Source organism: Mycteria americana, chromosome 7, assembly GCF_035582795.1.
Source record: "Mycteria americana isolate JAX WOST 10 ecotype Jacksonville Zoo and Gardens chromosome 7, USCA_MyAme_1.0, whole genome shotgun sequence".
Classification (NCBI taxonomy): domain Eukaryota; kingdom Metazoa; phylum Chordata; class Aves; order Ciconiiformes; family Ciconiidae; genus Mycteria; species Mycteria americana.
This window is the reverse complement of record NC_134371.1, coordinates 14,273,761-14,291,770: the sequence shown is the minus strand read 5'-3', so window position 1 is coordinate 14,291,770 and position 18,010 is coordinate 14,273,761. Positions and strand designations below refer to the sequence as shown.

Genomic DNA, 18,010 nt, shown 5'->3' with positions numbered 1-18,010 from the left:
TAATGCAGGCATTTCTGGGAAGTGACTTTCATGTGAAAGCCAAGGAGAAGAAAGTGCAGAAATGCTGATAGCAAAACACAGTACGTAGGCCAAGCGGAGGCTGGAGGTGGTAGCTCAGTAATGAATGAGAAATGCCGCTGAGATAGGACGAGGCACAAAGGCAGAACCGGTGCCAAGAGGCAAGAGAGCAACATGCGTCAGCGAGGGAGCCATCGTCACGGTGCCAGTGCGGATGCAGGAACAACACAAGATTGCATTAACTGGGGACAGAGAGATACCAGAGTAATTGAGACATGAAATGAGAGTTGCATCTGTGCAGCTCGACCGGGAAGGCCGTATTTCAGGGATGCCATACAGAAAGCATCGGCAAGGATTGTGCCACTCTCAACCGCGCACTCTGATGCCTGGCAAACAGGCTGGAACAATGACCATGGGTTCCTTAGGGCAACCCAGAATAGGGCTGGGGGATTTGAGAAGAAAGATTAAGAGCTCTTTTTTTTTCATTGAGCCAAAAGGAAATTGAGCCATTGGAAATTGAGCCAAAGACTAGCTCTGAACAGGTCAGAAAAATCAATCTAAGCTATCCCTGCAACTGAGACTACTGAAAGGCAAGGCATAGAAGGAGATCAGAATGGGAACAGCAACAGGCAGAGCTTGCTTTATTAGAATACAATCTTTTGAAGAATACGCTGGCAATGATCAGACAGGTGATGGGAGGACTACCAATAGCATATTATGGAAGTCAAGCAAGTATTTCAAGAGAAGCAGGTTCAGCTATGTCAAAGTTGTGCTGTGTGGGCTGGAGCAACTACTTCTAGGCTTGAGCAAGGATCAGGGCATAAATGACCTAGTGAACTTGGAGGCAAAGGACTGGAAGAGAGTCTAGGACATGAAGAGAGGAAATTAAAATAGTAAGTGCAGACAAGCACTTTTGGTAGCAAAACAGAGAAGTGGCATAGCTAGAGCAGACAGTGGCACCACACAGCCTTCTTTTACAGAAAGTGAAGAAGAATGAGAGAAACGGAAAGAGTGGATATATGCCTTAGGGTGGAAAGGAAAGACACTGTGACAAGAACAGTGTTTAGAGGACAAATACCACTAAGAAACAACTAATCTGTCATAGGGAAGGAAAAGGAACATGCAGCGAGAGGGAAAAGAAGCTTCTTTATTTCTGTCAACTGCTCCTTGGAAGCAGACCTGCAACTGGGTACAGCACATAATTTGTATGAAGCCCTAGTACACATGAACCCCAAGTCAGTGTCACAACATGACATTTTCTTCCCTTTCCCAGACCACCACACTCACAAACACGTGTGCATATTCATAAATTGACCCACGTCTAGAGCCGTCCTGGAAGGCAACCATGAATTTCAGTGTTTGTAGTGCTAGAGAATCAATAGGTTAAACAACTTCAGACGTCAGTTTCTTTCATCCAGGTAATAAAAACTGGCATTTTGTGTGTTTGCCTATGTTCATTTCGCTTGAGTCCAGGGAGAGACCTGTTCAAAGGCACATGAGCTCACACAGCAGCAAATCTAGTTCTTGAACCTGCCATATAAAAAGGGACCTTGGCAAACCTGGTACCAGCAGAGTCCCCAGCAAAACAATAGCTGAATATGCAAATCCCGGGGAGCAGACTGTCAATGGGCCTAAGATAGGGGATCCCTTACGACCCCAGTCTCAGAGGACACGAATCCAGGTAGAAAATAAGTTAGAAAGGTCAGACATATCAAGGCATTGCACGTCTCCAGTTCCCCCAGCACCTGTGAGCAGAGCTAAGGTGCCAAGTTCATCAGCACCAACTGACTTGCTAAATGCTTAAAATACATCTTACTGCAGACAAACAGGAGACAGAAACAGCTAATAGTCTTTCAGAGCCAAGGCAACAAGGTCATTGCCTCTCCATTCGCAGCAAAGAACACCAGAAGTAATGCAAAAGCAGAAGCATTTTCTTGTTCCTGATGACATGCATCTTGGAATACACCGTATCAATCTCTAAGAACCACTGAACAGCAACAGAGGATTAGATTTTGGGTTTTAATGCTCAGTGGTAATTAAATACTGAGACTTGATTAGTCAATCAACATAAGCTAGTGTTTCAACTTGACTGAGCATAAGAAAATAGGTTAAAGAACTTCGACAGCTCTTCTCGTCCTTCTATTTCTTTAGTGCGAGTTCAAGTGCCCATCAGTCCCCAGAAATCAGCCAGAGCAACATAAATGTCACCACCCCTGAACATCACACCTGGGTGTCCTTCATTCCTGGGCAGTCAGGAGTGTTAAGAGTGTCAGGGAAACTCTACATCAGTTTAGGGGAAGGGGGCAGGGGGGGGGGAAGAGTCAGTGTGATCAGAAAGCTCCCATTCACATTGGCTGTAGCAACTAATTGTTGCCAGATGAGGGGAAAAAAAAGAAAATAAAAGTATTTAAGGGAACTGTTCAAAGGAACTGTTCACATTAGTGTAACAGAACCATCAGAGCACTGGGAGCAAAATGAGGAAAGAGCGTATTTTCATGGTATTTCCGACAGTTATTTTAGCAACCTTGCTACTATGCTTGTCAGTGTACAGGCTGCTCAGCTAGATGTGAGAGATGCTTTTAAAGAAGCATGAAAATAAGGTTTGATGCTTCCCTGAATTCTTAAAAAGAGAAGTTATTTTTATTCTCTCATTTATCTTCACAAAGTCCTTCTGAGAGAATCTAGGATTTGAAAGACAGGAGAAAGCCCATAAATTTGAAGAGCTTTTTCATGTTCCCTGTTTCTAAAGACCACCCAGTTCTGCCCCTTTACTCCTCCCATCACCTTGCAGTGTCAAACTGTCCTAGATGATACAGAAAGCAACAGCGAGGATCATTTTATTGCCAGAACACGCTGATCTGGCACAAGGAAGAGGCAGTGGGAACGTACAGAGAATTAAGGAAGAAAAAGATCCAATTACAAAAGGATGCCTCCAACTTTTTTTACTATTCTTGCAGAAGAGCTCATGCTTTCAGGAGCAGAACTACTGCTGACACAACATTTTGCATCAGCAGTTCTGCCTGTAACTTGGCTCACAAAGTTCATAAATCCCATTTTACAGAGTCCTACAACAAGAAAATTGTTTGCAGTTCCCAGCAAGTAACAAAAAGGAATCATCTCTGCCATACAAAATTAATTTTTATGCTGTCATTTACATGCTCACATCTCTAATTGGTAAAGAAGACAAAGCTATTGAAAGAAAGCACAGCCTTGAGAGATACACATGTATCTACCCAGTGCTGCCTGAGTATGCTGGGAACATTGAAAACAGTGGCTGATTCGTCACGCCCCAGCTTCAAACCTTTTACGAGCAGCTCCTTTGAAGCCAGTCCTACATCTCGCACATCTGCAATACAGAGCTCTTCTACTCCATTGCTGTCTCTGCCAGATGAGCCACCCAGGATCTGTGATCCACCACCAACTGTACCTGATGCGTGGCATCGCAGAGCACAAGACAAGCCGGGAGGCAGCACAGCCACTGGGAGATGCACCCTGCCTTGCAGACCCTGCATCTGCAGGGAGCCCCATCAGAAAGCAAGCTCCTGCCTCTCACCATCAGCATGGACTGAGCCCTCTCACACAACCCATTTGTTACATCTCACGCGTTGCAAGAGATTAAGTGTGTGTGTGTAGGGGCACGTGGGGAAGGAGAAAAGCACCAATATCAACTCTGGATTGGTAAGTACGGTTTGTTTTGCCCTGCACTACCATGTTTCATTTCTACACCAGCTCCACAGCCTAAGAGCCACGGCACACAAAGTCAAGTCACAGGCCACAGGGTTAGATCTGGCGTGCGGGGCCTGAGCAAACCTGCAGAGCAAACTGGATCACTCATTAAACATTCTCCCACAGCTGCTGCAGAGGTCAGTGACTGCAAGAGGAGGCCTGTCCCCCAACACCCATCTCCACCAAGTGACCCTGGGGCAGAAGCTCCAATTCCCAGGTCATTTCACACTGGAGTATCTGCAAGCGCAAGCAGGGGCTTTTCAGCTGTTCAGCACAGCAGGACACCAAAAAGCATTGCACCCAGCTCCTCAAAAGCACTCATCAGGCACAATGCAAACACACCAATATCTGCAATTTCCACAAGAGAGAGAATTCACTGTAACACCGTGTATTTCTGTGGTGCAGTTTCTTCTTTCTCAGACTTTAGCCAGGGACAAGGCCAACTCAAGTGGCCAAGTTACCCCACTTTGCCAAGAGGCAGCAGAACAGGAAGGCTCCTTCCCATGGTCAGGCAACAGAATCCAAGCCAGAACAGGCCCCAGGGCCACCTACTCCCACCCTGTCCTCATTACTCTGTGCCAGAGCCTAGTATCAATCCTTTTATGGCAACGGATAGCCAAAGGAAAAAGGAAACAAAAGCAAAAGGCTGATCAACCTGAACCTCATGCACTGTCAATCAACTCAAATCAAAGCAGCTGATTTCAGTGCTCTGACCAAAGGGCACTAGCATTTCAACAGCTCCATCCCAAACTCACAAGTCTTTTCGGTGTTTCTGGATTTGAGCACGTGCTTTCAGATCCTCCTCTTCTTGCAGTTGCTTGGCCACCTGCAAGTCATGTTGCACCAGACGATTACGCTGAACGTTTGTTGCCAAGTGATGCTCAACTGGAAATAAACACAGACAAGAACCCCCAAATCAGTCTGCAGAACTCCACTGTGTGAACAAGACAACGCAAGTGGGAGGGAGATTCCAGGCCAGAAAGGAAGACAGTTCTTGGCAGGGAAACATCACATAACATCTCTAAAGGTGGGGAAGTCCTGAACTGAAATTACACTAGCAGCTTGAGATTGCCTTGTTTCAGCACGCAGGGGACTGTATATGTGTGTCTGTTACCAAACTGAGATCTGAATATCTTAATCGCACCCAGATTTATAGGGAATGCTTTTTAGGCTTTGAATTTCATTTTCTGGCCACAGGAAATTACCCTAGATTAATAAAGTGGGGCTGGAAGGGACCACCAGAGGCCAGTGAGGATGAGTTGAACCTAAACCAGTTCTGATGGATGCTTCCCTAATTTGTTCTCAATAACCTCTAGAGGAGGAAACTCCTTTCACTCTCAACATAATTCGTTCCAGAATCTCACTACCTTTATATTTAGCAACAGAGCAACGGAGTACTACAGCGAGTCCTTTACCATACATGGATACTGCCTGCAAGAAAAGATGCCTATGTGAGCTGCAGCTGAGAGCCAGCTTCAATTCAGTGGTCTCAGGTTCCAGCAGCAAGGGCACAACTTCAGCGCAACCTGCACGCTTGGTGGAATAGCTGGAACCATATTAGCACCTAGTACTGGCAGATACCAATGGTCTTGGCAGCCAGCAAAGCAGAACAGAGAGGCCACCACACCTGAAACTGCAATGCAAACATACCCGAAGTACCAGATAAGCATATAAAAAAAAAAAAAAAAAAAAATCACCAGTCACTTTGAAGTTCCTGGCTGTACTTTTTAAACCCTACACTGTATAGCTGCCCTACCTCAAAATGTCTTAAAAGGAAGCCTCCTTTCAAAAGGCAGGCACTAGCGATTCTGAAATAAGTAAACAAACAGACCTCCTCTTCTGGTTGCACCTCAGGTCAGCCTATAAAATTTGAAGCTTCCAAAATTGCTAGTCATTTCTAAAAACCTTGCACAGCAACAAAACCTCAAGTGCATTCCCACATGCAATTTTGTTGTAAATGGCATAAACAAACTCAACTCCTTAAAGGAGAGCACAAAATTGAAACATGAAATGTAACTATCTCTAGGGTACAATGTGAGTTGGGGCAGAATGCAGAGTAGCGTTACAGGACAGTGAAGACAGTAATAATAATTCATACTCCATTAAAAACAATAAAAATGAAATAAAAGCAGGCAGGAATTTTCTTAGCAAAACCAAAGCAAGCCAGATATGTGTTGGGACAAATTTGCTTCAATTTGTTTCAAAGATCATTGCTACTTACTCTCTTGCTCCTGTAAGTTATGGGCCAAGGTATGATCTTCCAGAACAGCGAAGTCTCGACACACTGGGAAGGGAAACAAAGCCAAGAGAATTAGCATCAGGAGCAAAAAAACCAACCAACCAACCAACAAAACACAACAAAAAAACCCACCAAGGCATCAAAAGAGCTATGGGGATCGGGGGAGCATACACGCAGGGAGACTTCTGACACATTTGCTTTCTACCAGCCAAGGTCTGGACTTGTGGGTTTTTCCCCCCTCTGCACTTGTGGCTATTTCTGCACGTACTTACTTTTTTGTCCCTGTTTTCCTAACAAACCTTCTCAACTCTCCCCTCCACCTCCGCTTCTTTAGTTTAAGACCAGAATTTCCCACACCACCACTGGGTCAGACCTTGTATACAAAACCCTGTATTCCAACCAGATTTATACCAGCGCCCACACTTAGTATGTTCAACTAAAACCAAGGTCAAGCATTTGTGCTTACTATGACTTTCTTTGCCAGGTTAAAGAGTCTGAGAATAGTATTTTCTCCGCATAAAGACACATGCACACTGTCACCTGCGGAGCTGAGCAGACCGAGCTCACAGCTCTCACCGCAAGGCACTTCTATCAGCTCAGGAAGCATTTTACTGTTGTCTCCTGTAAGCTTCATTGACTTTTTCAAGTGCAGATGCTGGATTTGTACCTAGAACCCAGACATGGGATCAACCACAGTGTTACCAGCAGGAATACACACAGCTTAAAAAGATGCTGAAAACAACCCGGAGACAAGCTAAACGGGAAGGGGACGAGCTCCCTTTGGCACCACTCTGAAAGGAGCAGATTTTTGCCAATGCCTATCACTTTCGCACTTGAACTTTCAAAGGAACGCTCTACCCACACTGTAGAAAAACACCAGGGTTTATTTTTAACTTGTTATGATAGGCAGCAGGGCAACAAAACCCAAGTCAGATACATATTGGGACAGGGACACACATGCAGCATCTGGTTCAGCCTTTTGGTGGTAGGTACACATCAGCTTCTTGGTGAACCAAGGACAAACTGTGACCGGTGCCCCCAGACCGCAGTATGGGGCCTGGCTCCACACGTCTGCCACACACGGGGCTCCCGTCTGCTTCAAGGGGAGTTTAAGTCAGGGGCAATGAAAAATTTACACTGGAGAGGTCTGTCACTTGTTTTTCCCTCCATGTGACAAGCTAAGCAGCTTAACAGGACCCGAAAGGGGAATACCTCCCATTTGAAACATAGGGCACAAAGCTGAGAATTACAAGGTGCTTCTGAAGCTGCAGAGGGAGGTACGAACCACTGCCACTGCACTCCACAGTGGAAACCTCCGGGGAAGACCAAGGTTTCTCTTTAGCAGAGCACAGCAGCAGCCTAGAAGAGAAAGTGAAAATAACCCCAAAACCCCCAGAACGTACCAAAACTACAAGGGGAATTTATGAGGAACCCGTTTATGAAATGGTTCAGAGTCAGAGAAGATAAAACATTTCCATCACCGCAAAGGGCAGAAAATACTGCAAGGAAACAAGAAGGCAGTCACGTCTTCCCGAGCCGCAGTCCCACAAGCCTTCCCTCCTCTCGCATTGACGCACACGCTCCGCTAGAGAATCATCAAGATGTTCCTCTGCGCCCAGGTATCTTCACAAAATATCTAGAAGAGTTTCTAGTTGTGTGTACTAAGAGGTCAGATAAACGCTTTATCCTTTACCGTATTCAACAGAATTTCTGGTTGAGTCTTTCTGCATTGGAGAGTGTTTTACAGATGACAAAAGCTCCTAACAGCTAGAGCAGCGCTTCAGGGAAGGAGAGTGACAAGCAGCAGGGTGGAGATGAGGACAAAGATTACGGTTATACGATCCCATAGTGACTCACTTTAAGCATGTACAATTCTGGATGGTGCAATTAAGGTTTTGTTGTTGCTTTCTTTTTATTGCAACTTCTTTTAAAAAAAGAAAGAGGATACAAGACACTAAATAGCACTGAAACACTTCCAGTGGGCATTTCTGTATAAAGAAAGAAACGCTGCCTTCAGCCACAGATCTGGAAAAGCCACAGCTGAGTTGCAGGCAGCAGTGCTATTCACAGGTGACATACCTAGGGTGCTTGGTGGTCAACACATTTTTATGGGATAGGGCAAGGGGATCTTGCCCATAGAGACTTTATTTCTGTGGTCCCTAATACTACTTCAGCTTCATAGCACGACTGTGGAACAACCACCTGCTGCTACAAGCAGCATTATCTGGCCTGCTGGAAGGGCACATCCAGCTCGGAGGTTTGAGCCCTACTACCAGTTGAGAGCTAAGCAAAGACACCTCAACACAGAGCCACAAACAGTCTGCCCAAATCTAGGACTGTGCTTTTACATATTCAAGAAGCAGCACTTACTCCTGACAGTTAAAAAAAAGGGGGGGGGGGGGGGGAAGTGTTATTTTTAACTGCAATAGGTCTCTGAGCAAGTCCACTGCACAGCTGCCTGAACAGCTGTACTAGCAAGACAAAGCAGGCAGCACAGGAGCAAGGATGAACATTTCAGAACTGCGTATTTTTTGCATAAAGATTGCTGCTGTAAGAAATGTTTATGAAACTGCAGCCCAGCCTTCCCAACTCCTTTCTGCACAGGTTCATACGCTGCTCTGATCCCCATGGTATTCCAGCTCTGCCTTGTCGGTCATGGTGCTGCCGGTGCTGGCAGACCTTTGCTCCATCCTCCCCAGAAGCACACGTGCAGAGGAGGACTTTATGCTTTTTTACTCCATTCTACCCACACCCAGACACACTTCTCTATTTGTTTGGGAAGAAATATGTTGACAGAAACATGCTTGGCGTACAGACAAGAAAGTGGGAGGGCCGTGGTAGAACACTGTTGCTCTTCTCTTGACAGTCTTGCACCAGCCCCAAAAAAAGTCTCATCTCCTCCGGTGAGCTTCATTCCTACAATGTAGCAATGATTGTTTAACCCTTTTTGATTGATGGCCCACTAAAAACTACCTAAACAAAGCATGGACTCCTTAAATGAAAAGGCCAAGCACATATACTGTTGTGTTGTATAGGTGGGCCTGCTTCTTCTAGCTGCTCCTCCAGAGATCTGTTGGAAGTAGTTTATGGGTCTCCAAAGTTAAACAAAAAGGGCCAAAGCAAGTGGGGACAATGCGCTGCGACAAGCCACCAAGTTGCAGGGCCTAGACATGAATACAGGGGCTGGATCTTAAAACAGTGATGATTATCACATCAAGATCCAGTACAGAGAGAGGGAAACTGGATGGCTATTCACGATGTGCACCCTGGAAGCTCCCAAGTGTCTGGGCTCCACGGTGCTCCCATCTCACAGAGGACACTGGCAGGGCAGCAGCAAGCCTTGGGTTTTGGATTCATTCATGCACTGCTGAAGAAGCCACTTGGCTGTGCATACACTCCATTAAGCCGCTCTTTGCAAACCCATGAACAGACAGTTCGAGCAGACAGCTCGAGCACACAGCCCTTGCTTTGTGCTGCTGAAGTTGCTGGCACGGCAGAGAGCACGAGAAGACCTTTTGTCACTGTCAGAAACTTGGCTGGGCTGACTGCCTCTAACTCATCTGAGCACATTATTCCCAAGTCCCTTCAGCCCCAGAACAATGTGCAAAGGAAGATGAGAACATCCCATTACAAACACAATGAAGCACTGTCAGCCAGCCAGGTGGCAAGAGATGGGGACACCTGCAACTCCCTAGCAAGTCTGGGGGCGATGGCAAGAGCAGAGCATGGCACTGAGTCAAGCACGACCGCAGCTGCAAGTGAGGCCAAGGAAACCAACCCTCCATCCCTGAAGACACACATCTAACAAGGCAACTACGAAATTACTGGAGATGTAGACCAGCCAGGCATGGTCCAAAACGAAGCTTCATCAGCACTGGTCCTCATCCCCTGCCCAGTCTCAGCGTGGCCCCAGAACACTTGTTACTAGGTATTACGTCCTCTGGGTTTGTGCTGAGAAATAGGATGGCCCCAATGACAATGCAGAGACTCCCAATTCCTCCTCCCCAAGAGGATTCGTATTTAAGGGGAAAGAAATCTGTTTCCTTATTCCCTACCTGTATGCCTAAAAAATGAAAGGTAAGATTAATGTTACTTTCACTGCTGCAAATTAACTTGACTTCCCATCTCCAGGCCCTGGCCAGGAGCCATCAGCCAGTCAAACAAGCAGCAGGGGTGCAATCACAGCAGCCACAATTGGCAAGTCCAGTGAAGCGTGAAACATTAACAACAGGTTTACCATACTCTGATTAAGCCAATCTGCCTTGCGCAGCAGGGAGCTAGGCCTGGGCTATGCGCTTCTGGCACAGCTGCCAATGGAAGAAATGCCAGCCCAGGAATCCCAGCTGCTGCCGCAGCCAGCAGAGATGGCAGCAGGGGAGGACAAGGGCAGAAGCGTGGCTGGAAGCATCATCCTTTGCAGCAGTGGTGGGCTGCAAAATCCACGCAGCAGCACGAAAGAGGGAGCTCGCTTGCTTGAGAGATTCTGAAGAGCCTCTCTGCGAACTCCAAGCACAGGTCTTCTCCGCTGGTAGGAGTTCACCTCGAAAATATGCCTTTCTAAGCATCAGTGCATCTGAGGTTCTTGCAAGCATGGTTGCAAGCCCTGCCTTTATGGCCAAGATAAGAATGTCTCTAGGTACAACAACTTGGCAAAATTCCACGAAATAACCTTTTCCTTTTTATATTCTGCCGCTTGCCTCACTAGCTTTCTCCAGCATTACCTCAGCATTTCTACACCAAACGGCTTCAAAGAGAGTGAGGTAACCACAACAGAGGAGCAAAGGTAGCCTTAGATGTTGCTAGCAATACTTGGGTGTGTGACAAAGAGGTATGTGATGTCCAGGAACGGGCAGTGTGAACGTGCACAGTCTCTACAAGAGGTCAAACCCCACTGGCTTCCCAAGCAAGGCTTACAGCAAAACACACCCCTGACTTCTGCCTGAAGTCTTAGACTGTGTTTTGACATCCGCTGAAGGGCCCAAGGGCCCCCTTGGTCCATGTGGCCCATATGCTCTGCTCTGGGACATCGGCCAGTTCAATGACCCAGGGACCACACATGCGTGTTCCAAGCATTTCCTTTTGGGTCTTAAAAAACATCTCTTGCTCCCCACCCCCTCCGCTCCCAACATTTTCCTGTCAGCATCATGTGCTGGATAATTCACAAAATAAACTAGAAGGTGTGAGTCATGCTTAGTTTAGAGCATCTGCAGTTTTTGAATCCTGAACTGAAGGACAGGAGGGAGAGGAAAGACAAAAAGTGACACAGGAAAAAACAGTTTCATCAGCTAAAAAACACTTTTTAGGGCTTACAGAGCTGACAAACTAAGTGGCAAGCATCAAGTGCAGCCTGTTACAAGCCAGCACTCTCGGGAAGATGCTGAGTTACGGAGATCTCTGAAGATTAAAAAGCAAGCTGGGACCTCATAGAGACTCTTACCAGCAGGGACTGACCAGGCCACTCCAAGCCAGGTAACCCCTCCAAAATCTGCATATCATTTCCTTGAAACAAAGCCAACATGACCAAGCAGCCACCCAACTGGAGGCGAGAGGCTACCCAGAGGGCAGTTTCCAGAGGAAACATGCAACTGGGACATTTCCCTCTCACCCCCAGCAAAGCTGCTCTGCGAGATACACGGCCTGACCTCAGAGTTTCTCATTTCCGTCCCGCCTCTCCCATCGGACCAGGAGACTCTTGAGCTCCTGCTACCACACGCGGGTGCCGACGGAGGCTGGCCGGGACATGTCTTGGCTGCTGCAGCTGCAGTTACACAGTCGGCATTCCTAGGACCTTGTTCACCAGGCACCGTCAGTGCCAAGGACATCAGAAAACTCGCGCAGGGAGAAGGTGGCTCCCAGGCGAAGGGCAGGGCTGGGCAGCCTGGGGAAGGGAACGATTTCTGCTTCTCAGCCACAGCACCAGAGCATCTCACGTAGCCGGGAGCTATGAGGCAGCACAAGGAGACTGGGTGGACCCATGGGGAACCAAACTGAGGGGTCTCGGCCTAATTCTTAAAAGCGTAAACGTGCAAAGTAAAAAATATTGCCACAGAACCATGTTTTTTTTATTGGCAGTCTTGGCCCGGAAGCTAAGAACAACTTGGGATTTGGGAATGAAGTTATCCCCTCTGCTCTAAGCTAATGCCTTGAGGTCAAGGCCATGAGAGGTTTGTGCCCTGTCTGCACAGTTCTCCAACAATAAGCTCTCACCTGCCCAACAATGCTTTAAAAAGGAAGACTACATATATTTTGGCACCAAATCCTCAGAACACGAGTCTATTTTTTAACCTGCCTTGAAATAGAAATCAGCAGCATTCACAAAATGCCTTCTCTGAGGCTACTAATTTGGCACTCTCACTTCTGTAGGCCGGCCTGCAAACTGTACTGTAGAGCGGTCCTCAAGCTGAGAGAGCATCTGCTGAACACCCCAAAGCAGAAGGTGATGTCCTTGCACAGTATAAACAGGAAGCTGGAGCTACCTAAGATTGCAAAAAATAGCACCACAAGGGAGCTCAAAAGGTCATCCTAGAGCATGCCCAAGCCACAAAATTTGATAAAATCTATCAGTCTGCCTTCATCACAGAAGACTGTCATCTTTTTCATCATTCATAATTGCACCCTACATCGCTCCCTCTGAGATCTTTCTAAATACGAGCAACTCTTTTCATCGCCCAAGCTTAAAACACAACCCATAGGTCAAGAATGTTAAAGACCATGTCTTTGACTTCCAGAAGAAAATGTTGAGTTGAAGCACTTCAAGCTTGGACATACAGACATACTTGAAAATGGCGTTGAACCTTAAGAAGTACTGGCACGCATGCTTTGAAAATTCAGCCTTTCCAGCCAGGTCCAGCTGGGTCCCCAGATATGAAGTACTCCGAGTCACTAGAACTTTCCAAAACTCCTCAGTCCTATAGCCAACTTTGCTGCTACAGCTGCTGCCTCCTATTCCAGAAATGTCTGTGCACTGAAGGGCTGAGTACATACAGTATTTTGCCACTTTAAAGCAGTGAGCAGATAAATAAGCCACGATATGTTAATGTCTGCAAGCCATTACCTGCCAGGCTCAGAACACTATTATCTCCGTAGCTCTTTCTTGAGTGCCCCAGTGTCCATCAGCCTGTACAGGACTGCCTAGACCAAAAAGGTCATTGGTGAGCTCAGCCATTGCACTGTGGACCCATCACTAACATCCAGGTGGATGGGTATAAAAACCTCAAGGTAGATATATTGGTCAGGGATGGCTTGGCTAGTTTGACACCACAGCCAAGTAGTAGACCCCAGGCAGCCAAACACACACTTCACTGACAATATCTGAGGCGTAACTGGGTCTGTGCGTGGAGGAAATGAATTTTAATCATCAATGAGAACACAAGTTGCTTCTGTGGTCTTCCTCTCCAGCATCTGACACAGCTTCAGTTGACTCAGCTAACACCACATGTGCAAAATGAACAATCAACAATAAAGACAGGGAGAAGTTTCCCTAGCAGTCAACTTTCATCACTGCCTCCCAACCATGGATCACAGCAAAACAAACACCACTGCCTCCAACAGCTGTGTTTTACCCTCACTTTGCCCAAGGGCAAACCACCACACACATCGGTGGGGAGTGGGGCAGGAGTTACCTTCACCAGGAGTGGTCAAAATCCCTGGCTCACACAGAGGTCCCCATGAGCACTGCTGTAGCTGTAAAACATGCCTTCAGCAGTGTCCCATGGATCATATGACACTGTTCTTTTCTGGAGGCTTTTTTGTTTCTTTTGCAGACAGGAGGTCATGACAGTTTTAGTTTTAAGCCCAACACCACTCATTTAAACTGGTGTAAAGGAGCAGGAAGAGAAAAACAGTCTTCTTTCATGCACAACTCAAAACAGCCACCCACTCAGAAAACTGCTCAGGCATGGAGCTTGCATCTCAAAACATTTGCACTATATACGCTCCCTTCCCCCAGACCCATGTCAGCGGTGGTCACTGTATTTTGCTTTGATCTGTTTATTTCAGCTTTTATTTCAGCATTTTAGGCAATTTTATATTACACAAAACTCTTGGAAGGACACACTGAATTTCCCAGATAGGCAAAACTTCTGTTCTCTGCTAAATGCAAGACTAAATCCCTTGCTCAGTTCAGTAGTTTCTCTGCAGAGAGCTGGCAGGTCCACTTTGTGGTTCAGGGTGCCTTTCAGAAACCATGGCACCCCAGATCTCAGATGCTTCAATAGCATTTCTAAGCCCTCAGTTTCAGGCTGTGGTGAATAAGCTCACACAGCAGCTCCAGAGAGGCAGGCAGGCAGCTGGGAGCAGAGATAATTCAAAGTGTCAGCTCTCCCAGACTTCTCCTCCAGCTTAATCCTAGAAGATAATGTAGCAAAATACAAGGGACAAAGGATTCATAAAGGGAGCTCTCAATGCCCCTCTGGTCCAAGTTCATGCACTGACTCAGTTTGGTGACTTTACGCAAGGGTGACTTCTGAAAGCCTGACGCCCACACAGAAGGTGCCAAGTGCTAAAAAGAGGTTCCAGTTCCTCTCAAAACCCCACAGTGTGGTTTTACACCACAGGGACCCACAGTCGTTTGGAGGAACAAGCATCTCTGGAGAGAACCAGTAGAAGAAAGACTCCCTCAGAGATGCCACTTTCTTTTCAGCCTTCAGGTGACTACAGCCAGGCCTGAGACTGCTCCGAGACTTGTAGCTAAACAGAGCCGCAGCTGGAAGGACGGACTGCAGCATCCGTGCACACGCAAACAAGCCAGGTTTTATTCATCCAGATCAGATACCAAGAGAAGCAAAGCTCCAGCAGGATGGGCCTCAGGGGAGCCTCCCAGGCTTGCTGGAAACCTGGCCAGCTGCTGCATTCGAAGCTGGAGGTGTCTGAACCGATCCTGCAATCGGCTCCGATTCTCGCAGATTTCTATCAGCTTCCTTTTTCCTAGAAAGGCGGCTGCTAGGCTGCGAGGACTCCTGTCTGCCACCCCTTCAGCTGCTGCCAGCACTGCAAATCTGCTCCGTGAGAACAACTTTCCTCTACCTAACCAACCGAGGATGCTCTGCTTCCTTTCAAAACCCCTTTTCTTTGCTCTGCCAGCTCCTCACAGGTACTCTCTCCTCTCCCCCCTCGCTTCCTGCATTTAAGTTCTCCAGGTTTATTAGTCAGCTCTGGAGAACACAAAGTACCAAAGCTGGCCCCAGATCAGTCAACCTTCACATCCATCTACAAGAGAGTCACAAATCAGTAAAGTTGCAGCACTAACAATACATGTCCCCCTTCCTGTCACAGCCTTGTGTTGGCACGCTGCCCTTAGAGCAACTACAGATTTGAAACAGTGGCATAAGAGGGGAAGAATAAGTCCTTGGCCTCTGGGGCCAGATAGGCAGGGAGGCAGAGCTCCCAGCATCAACCTGGAGCAAACCGCTTTGTGGTACCTGTGCCCACAGCTCACGTGCATTGCAAAGCATGAGGAAGAAGCAGGCTGGCAGCCTTCTAAATGCCTCCTCTCTGAGAGCACAAAATGAACTCCAAGTCAGTCAGAAGTAAAATTTTTGCTTTGGGAGCTAAATCACCTTTAAGTGATATTGTATTCTCAGAAGAAAAAAAAAAAAAAAAAAAAAGACGACAACTAAAATTGGGACCTAACAAGTTCACCTGTTACACAGCCAGAGCTGATGCTCTGGGCAATGCCAAGCACCTGGAGTACCAGATAGCTAAGTACTGTAATTGAAGCTGGAGGCAAACCTGCCTTTTCCACCTTGCATCAGGGATGCGAGGAATGCAGGCAGGGCTGTGCAGCCCTAGCCAAGGACCCAGTCCCTCCAGCGCTGCAAATAAGGTCAGGAGAGCCCAGCCTCTTCCCAACACCAACTTCCTTCGGAAACCTGGCGCCGACCGAATCGCCTGCAGGAGAGCGCAGCCCTGTGAACAGCAGTGCTCTCTGCGTGCCACAAAAACAGCCAACACCCTGGCGGCTTGGAAAATTCCCAGGTCTTTCCCTGCTGTCCTCCATCGCTTCACCCCGGCCCCCAGCAGCACTGCCAAAGACTCCAGGAGGTGCTGGTGAATTTAGGACATAAATCCTCCCTGTCCCACCAGCTGGCAACCCAATAACAAAACTAACTTCACAACAGAGGGAGAAAAAAATTTCTTCCCGCCAGGATCCCACAAGTAAAGTTTGCCATATCCATAACAGACATATGATAAGCTCAAGGTGCTTTTGCAGTGCAAAGCCGTTCTGCTGTGCACAGGGGGAGAAGCTTTCCATCCATGCCGGGGAAGGCTGCCCCAAGCCAGGCCAGCGCTTCCCCAGCCCACGTGACAGGTCAGTGGTGACAGTCCCTCTGCAAGGAACATTCCCTGCTGGGGCACGCTCCAGCCTCTTGTCCTGTCTGGCTGTAAAGGGCCAAAGCTATATGCACCATGTCTTTTGGAGAGGTTTCTGCAGAAAGAAAAAAAAAAAAAACCACCACCAAAAAACACACCACCAACCAAACACACCTCTCGCTGCCAGGAAATATTCCTGTTTGCATAAGCGTACTTCCTCCCTATTGTCCCATTACTTCTCAGGTCAACCCCGTCAGTGTCCTTAAAGTATGCCTGTCTCTCAGTGCCTTCAAATATTTGCTCATTTATGTCCTCTTCCCCTTTGTCATCACTTAATGAACACCATATATTGAGCCCCCATAACATTTCCTCTTAAGCCGATTCCTCCAGCCACTGAGTCCTGATCCAGCAGAAAGGCTGAAAAAAGAAAAAACTATACCCATATGCACACATGAACTCAAAGTTTTACTGCACACAGCTTTTTACACCTCCTTTGAAAAGAGAAGTGGAATGACTCACTTGCAAACCCACTTCAACTTTCTGTCCTGAACAGCACTTACCACAGGCAGGGCTGTCAAGAGTGCACGGACCAAACCCCTACCAACCCAGGCCTGAGTCAAAGAGATCTCACTATTTTTATTTGGCTGACAGAGCATTGTGGTGGTGGCACCGTGGGTTGGCGTGCAATTAAAATAACCATCTTCCGGAGCCTGACAGAAAATCCTCGGGCAGGGGCAGAAGGGCTGTGCCAGGCTTCTGAGCAGGCTTTCATCCACACCTTTCTCCCCAGGGAAAGTAATACTTCTGGCAAGCTTAATTCACAAGGTGCCTGGGGTTACAGGGTAGGTTTTATGAGCACCCAGGCCTAACTGGTCTCCTTTACTCAATGCAAGGTTCACGACAGCCCTGCCTTACATCTCTTACACATACAGTGTGATGCTGCACTCTCCTGCTCTCTTTCCAGCCCTGCTGAAAGTCTCTCCCAGCTGCCATACAGTGCCAAGGCCATACAGCACTCACCCAACAAGCTCTGTGGTATCTTCTCATGTACCGAGAAAGAAAACAGTGGGAATGCTCCTATTTCTATTTTTAAAAAGGAAGCATAAATGAAGCGCCAAGGGACTTTCACAAGGTCCCACCATGTGTCCCGTGGAAAAACAAGCACCGTAAGTTGAACACAGAGCATCCCTGGCACACAGCAGCCTCCTGGGAGATGGCAGCCCTGCTTTCCTGGTGGAAATGCTCAGCAAATACCCTTTGCTCCCTGCAATGCAAGCCACCAGCAGCAGAACGGCAAATATCTTTATCACCTCTTTGGAGAAAGACAAAAGGACAAGCTAGCAGCGAGTGCCATGCCAGAAACTGGACCTAAGCTTCTCAAGTTTTAAGGCAGTTTTAGCAACAGACCAGCCTCCTTCCTCAGTCCTTCAGCCTTCAAACTAGCACTATGTAGAGGAGCGGCAGTGAGGAAGTGGGAAGCCAGCCAGCTGGGGACGCTCTGGAAAGGGCACGAGGAAGCAGGGATGGGAACATGTCACTTTGTCCTATAAATCACCACATTCATGTGAACTGGATGTCTCTGAGCAAGAAAAAGAAAGCTTATTCCAGCAAAACAGAGAAGTTTCATGCAGCCCCAAGACATATCCCATTACTTCTTCAAGCAGGGTTTTCCTTATGCCCAAAGAAAGCACAACTGGCCTCTCCTGCTCCTTGCGG

General features: G+C 47.4%; 1 protein-coding gene across 3 annotated transcripts in view; it reads right to left on the bottom strand.

The window, feature by feature from the left end:
- Window positions 1–18,010, bottom strand: part of CCDC50 (coiled-coil domain containing 50) — a 193,274-nt gene that overhangs the window by 169,727 nt on the left and 5,537 nt on the right. For all 3 annotated transcript variants that reach the window (XR_012776445.1, XM_075507151.1, XM_075507152.1), the window contains exons 2-3: window positions 5,966–6,028; window positions 4,500–4,629 (exon numbers count right to left, since the gene is read on the bottom strand). Coding sequence is in view for 2 of the 3 variants with exons in the window: in XM_075507151.1 (XP_075363266.1) it covers window positions 4,500–4,629; window positions 5,966–6,028 (193 nt within the window). In the remaining variant the exon portion in view is untranslated. The remainder of the gene's footprint in view (window positions 1–4,499; window positions 4,630–5,965; window positions 6,029–18,010) is intronic.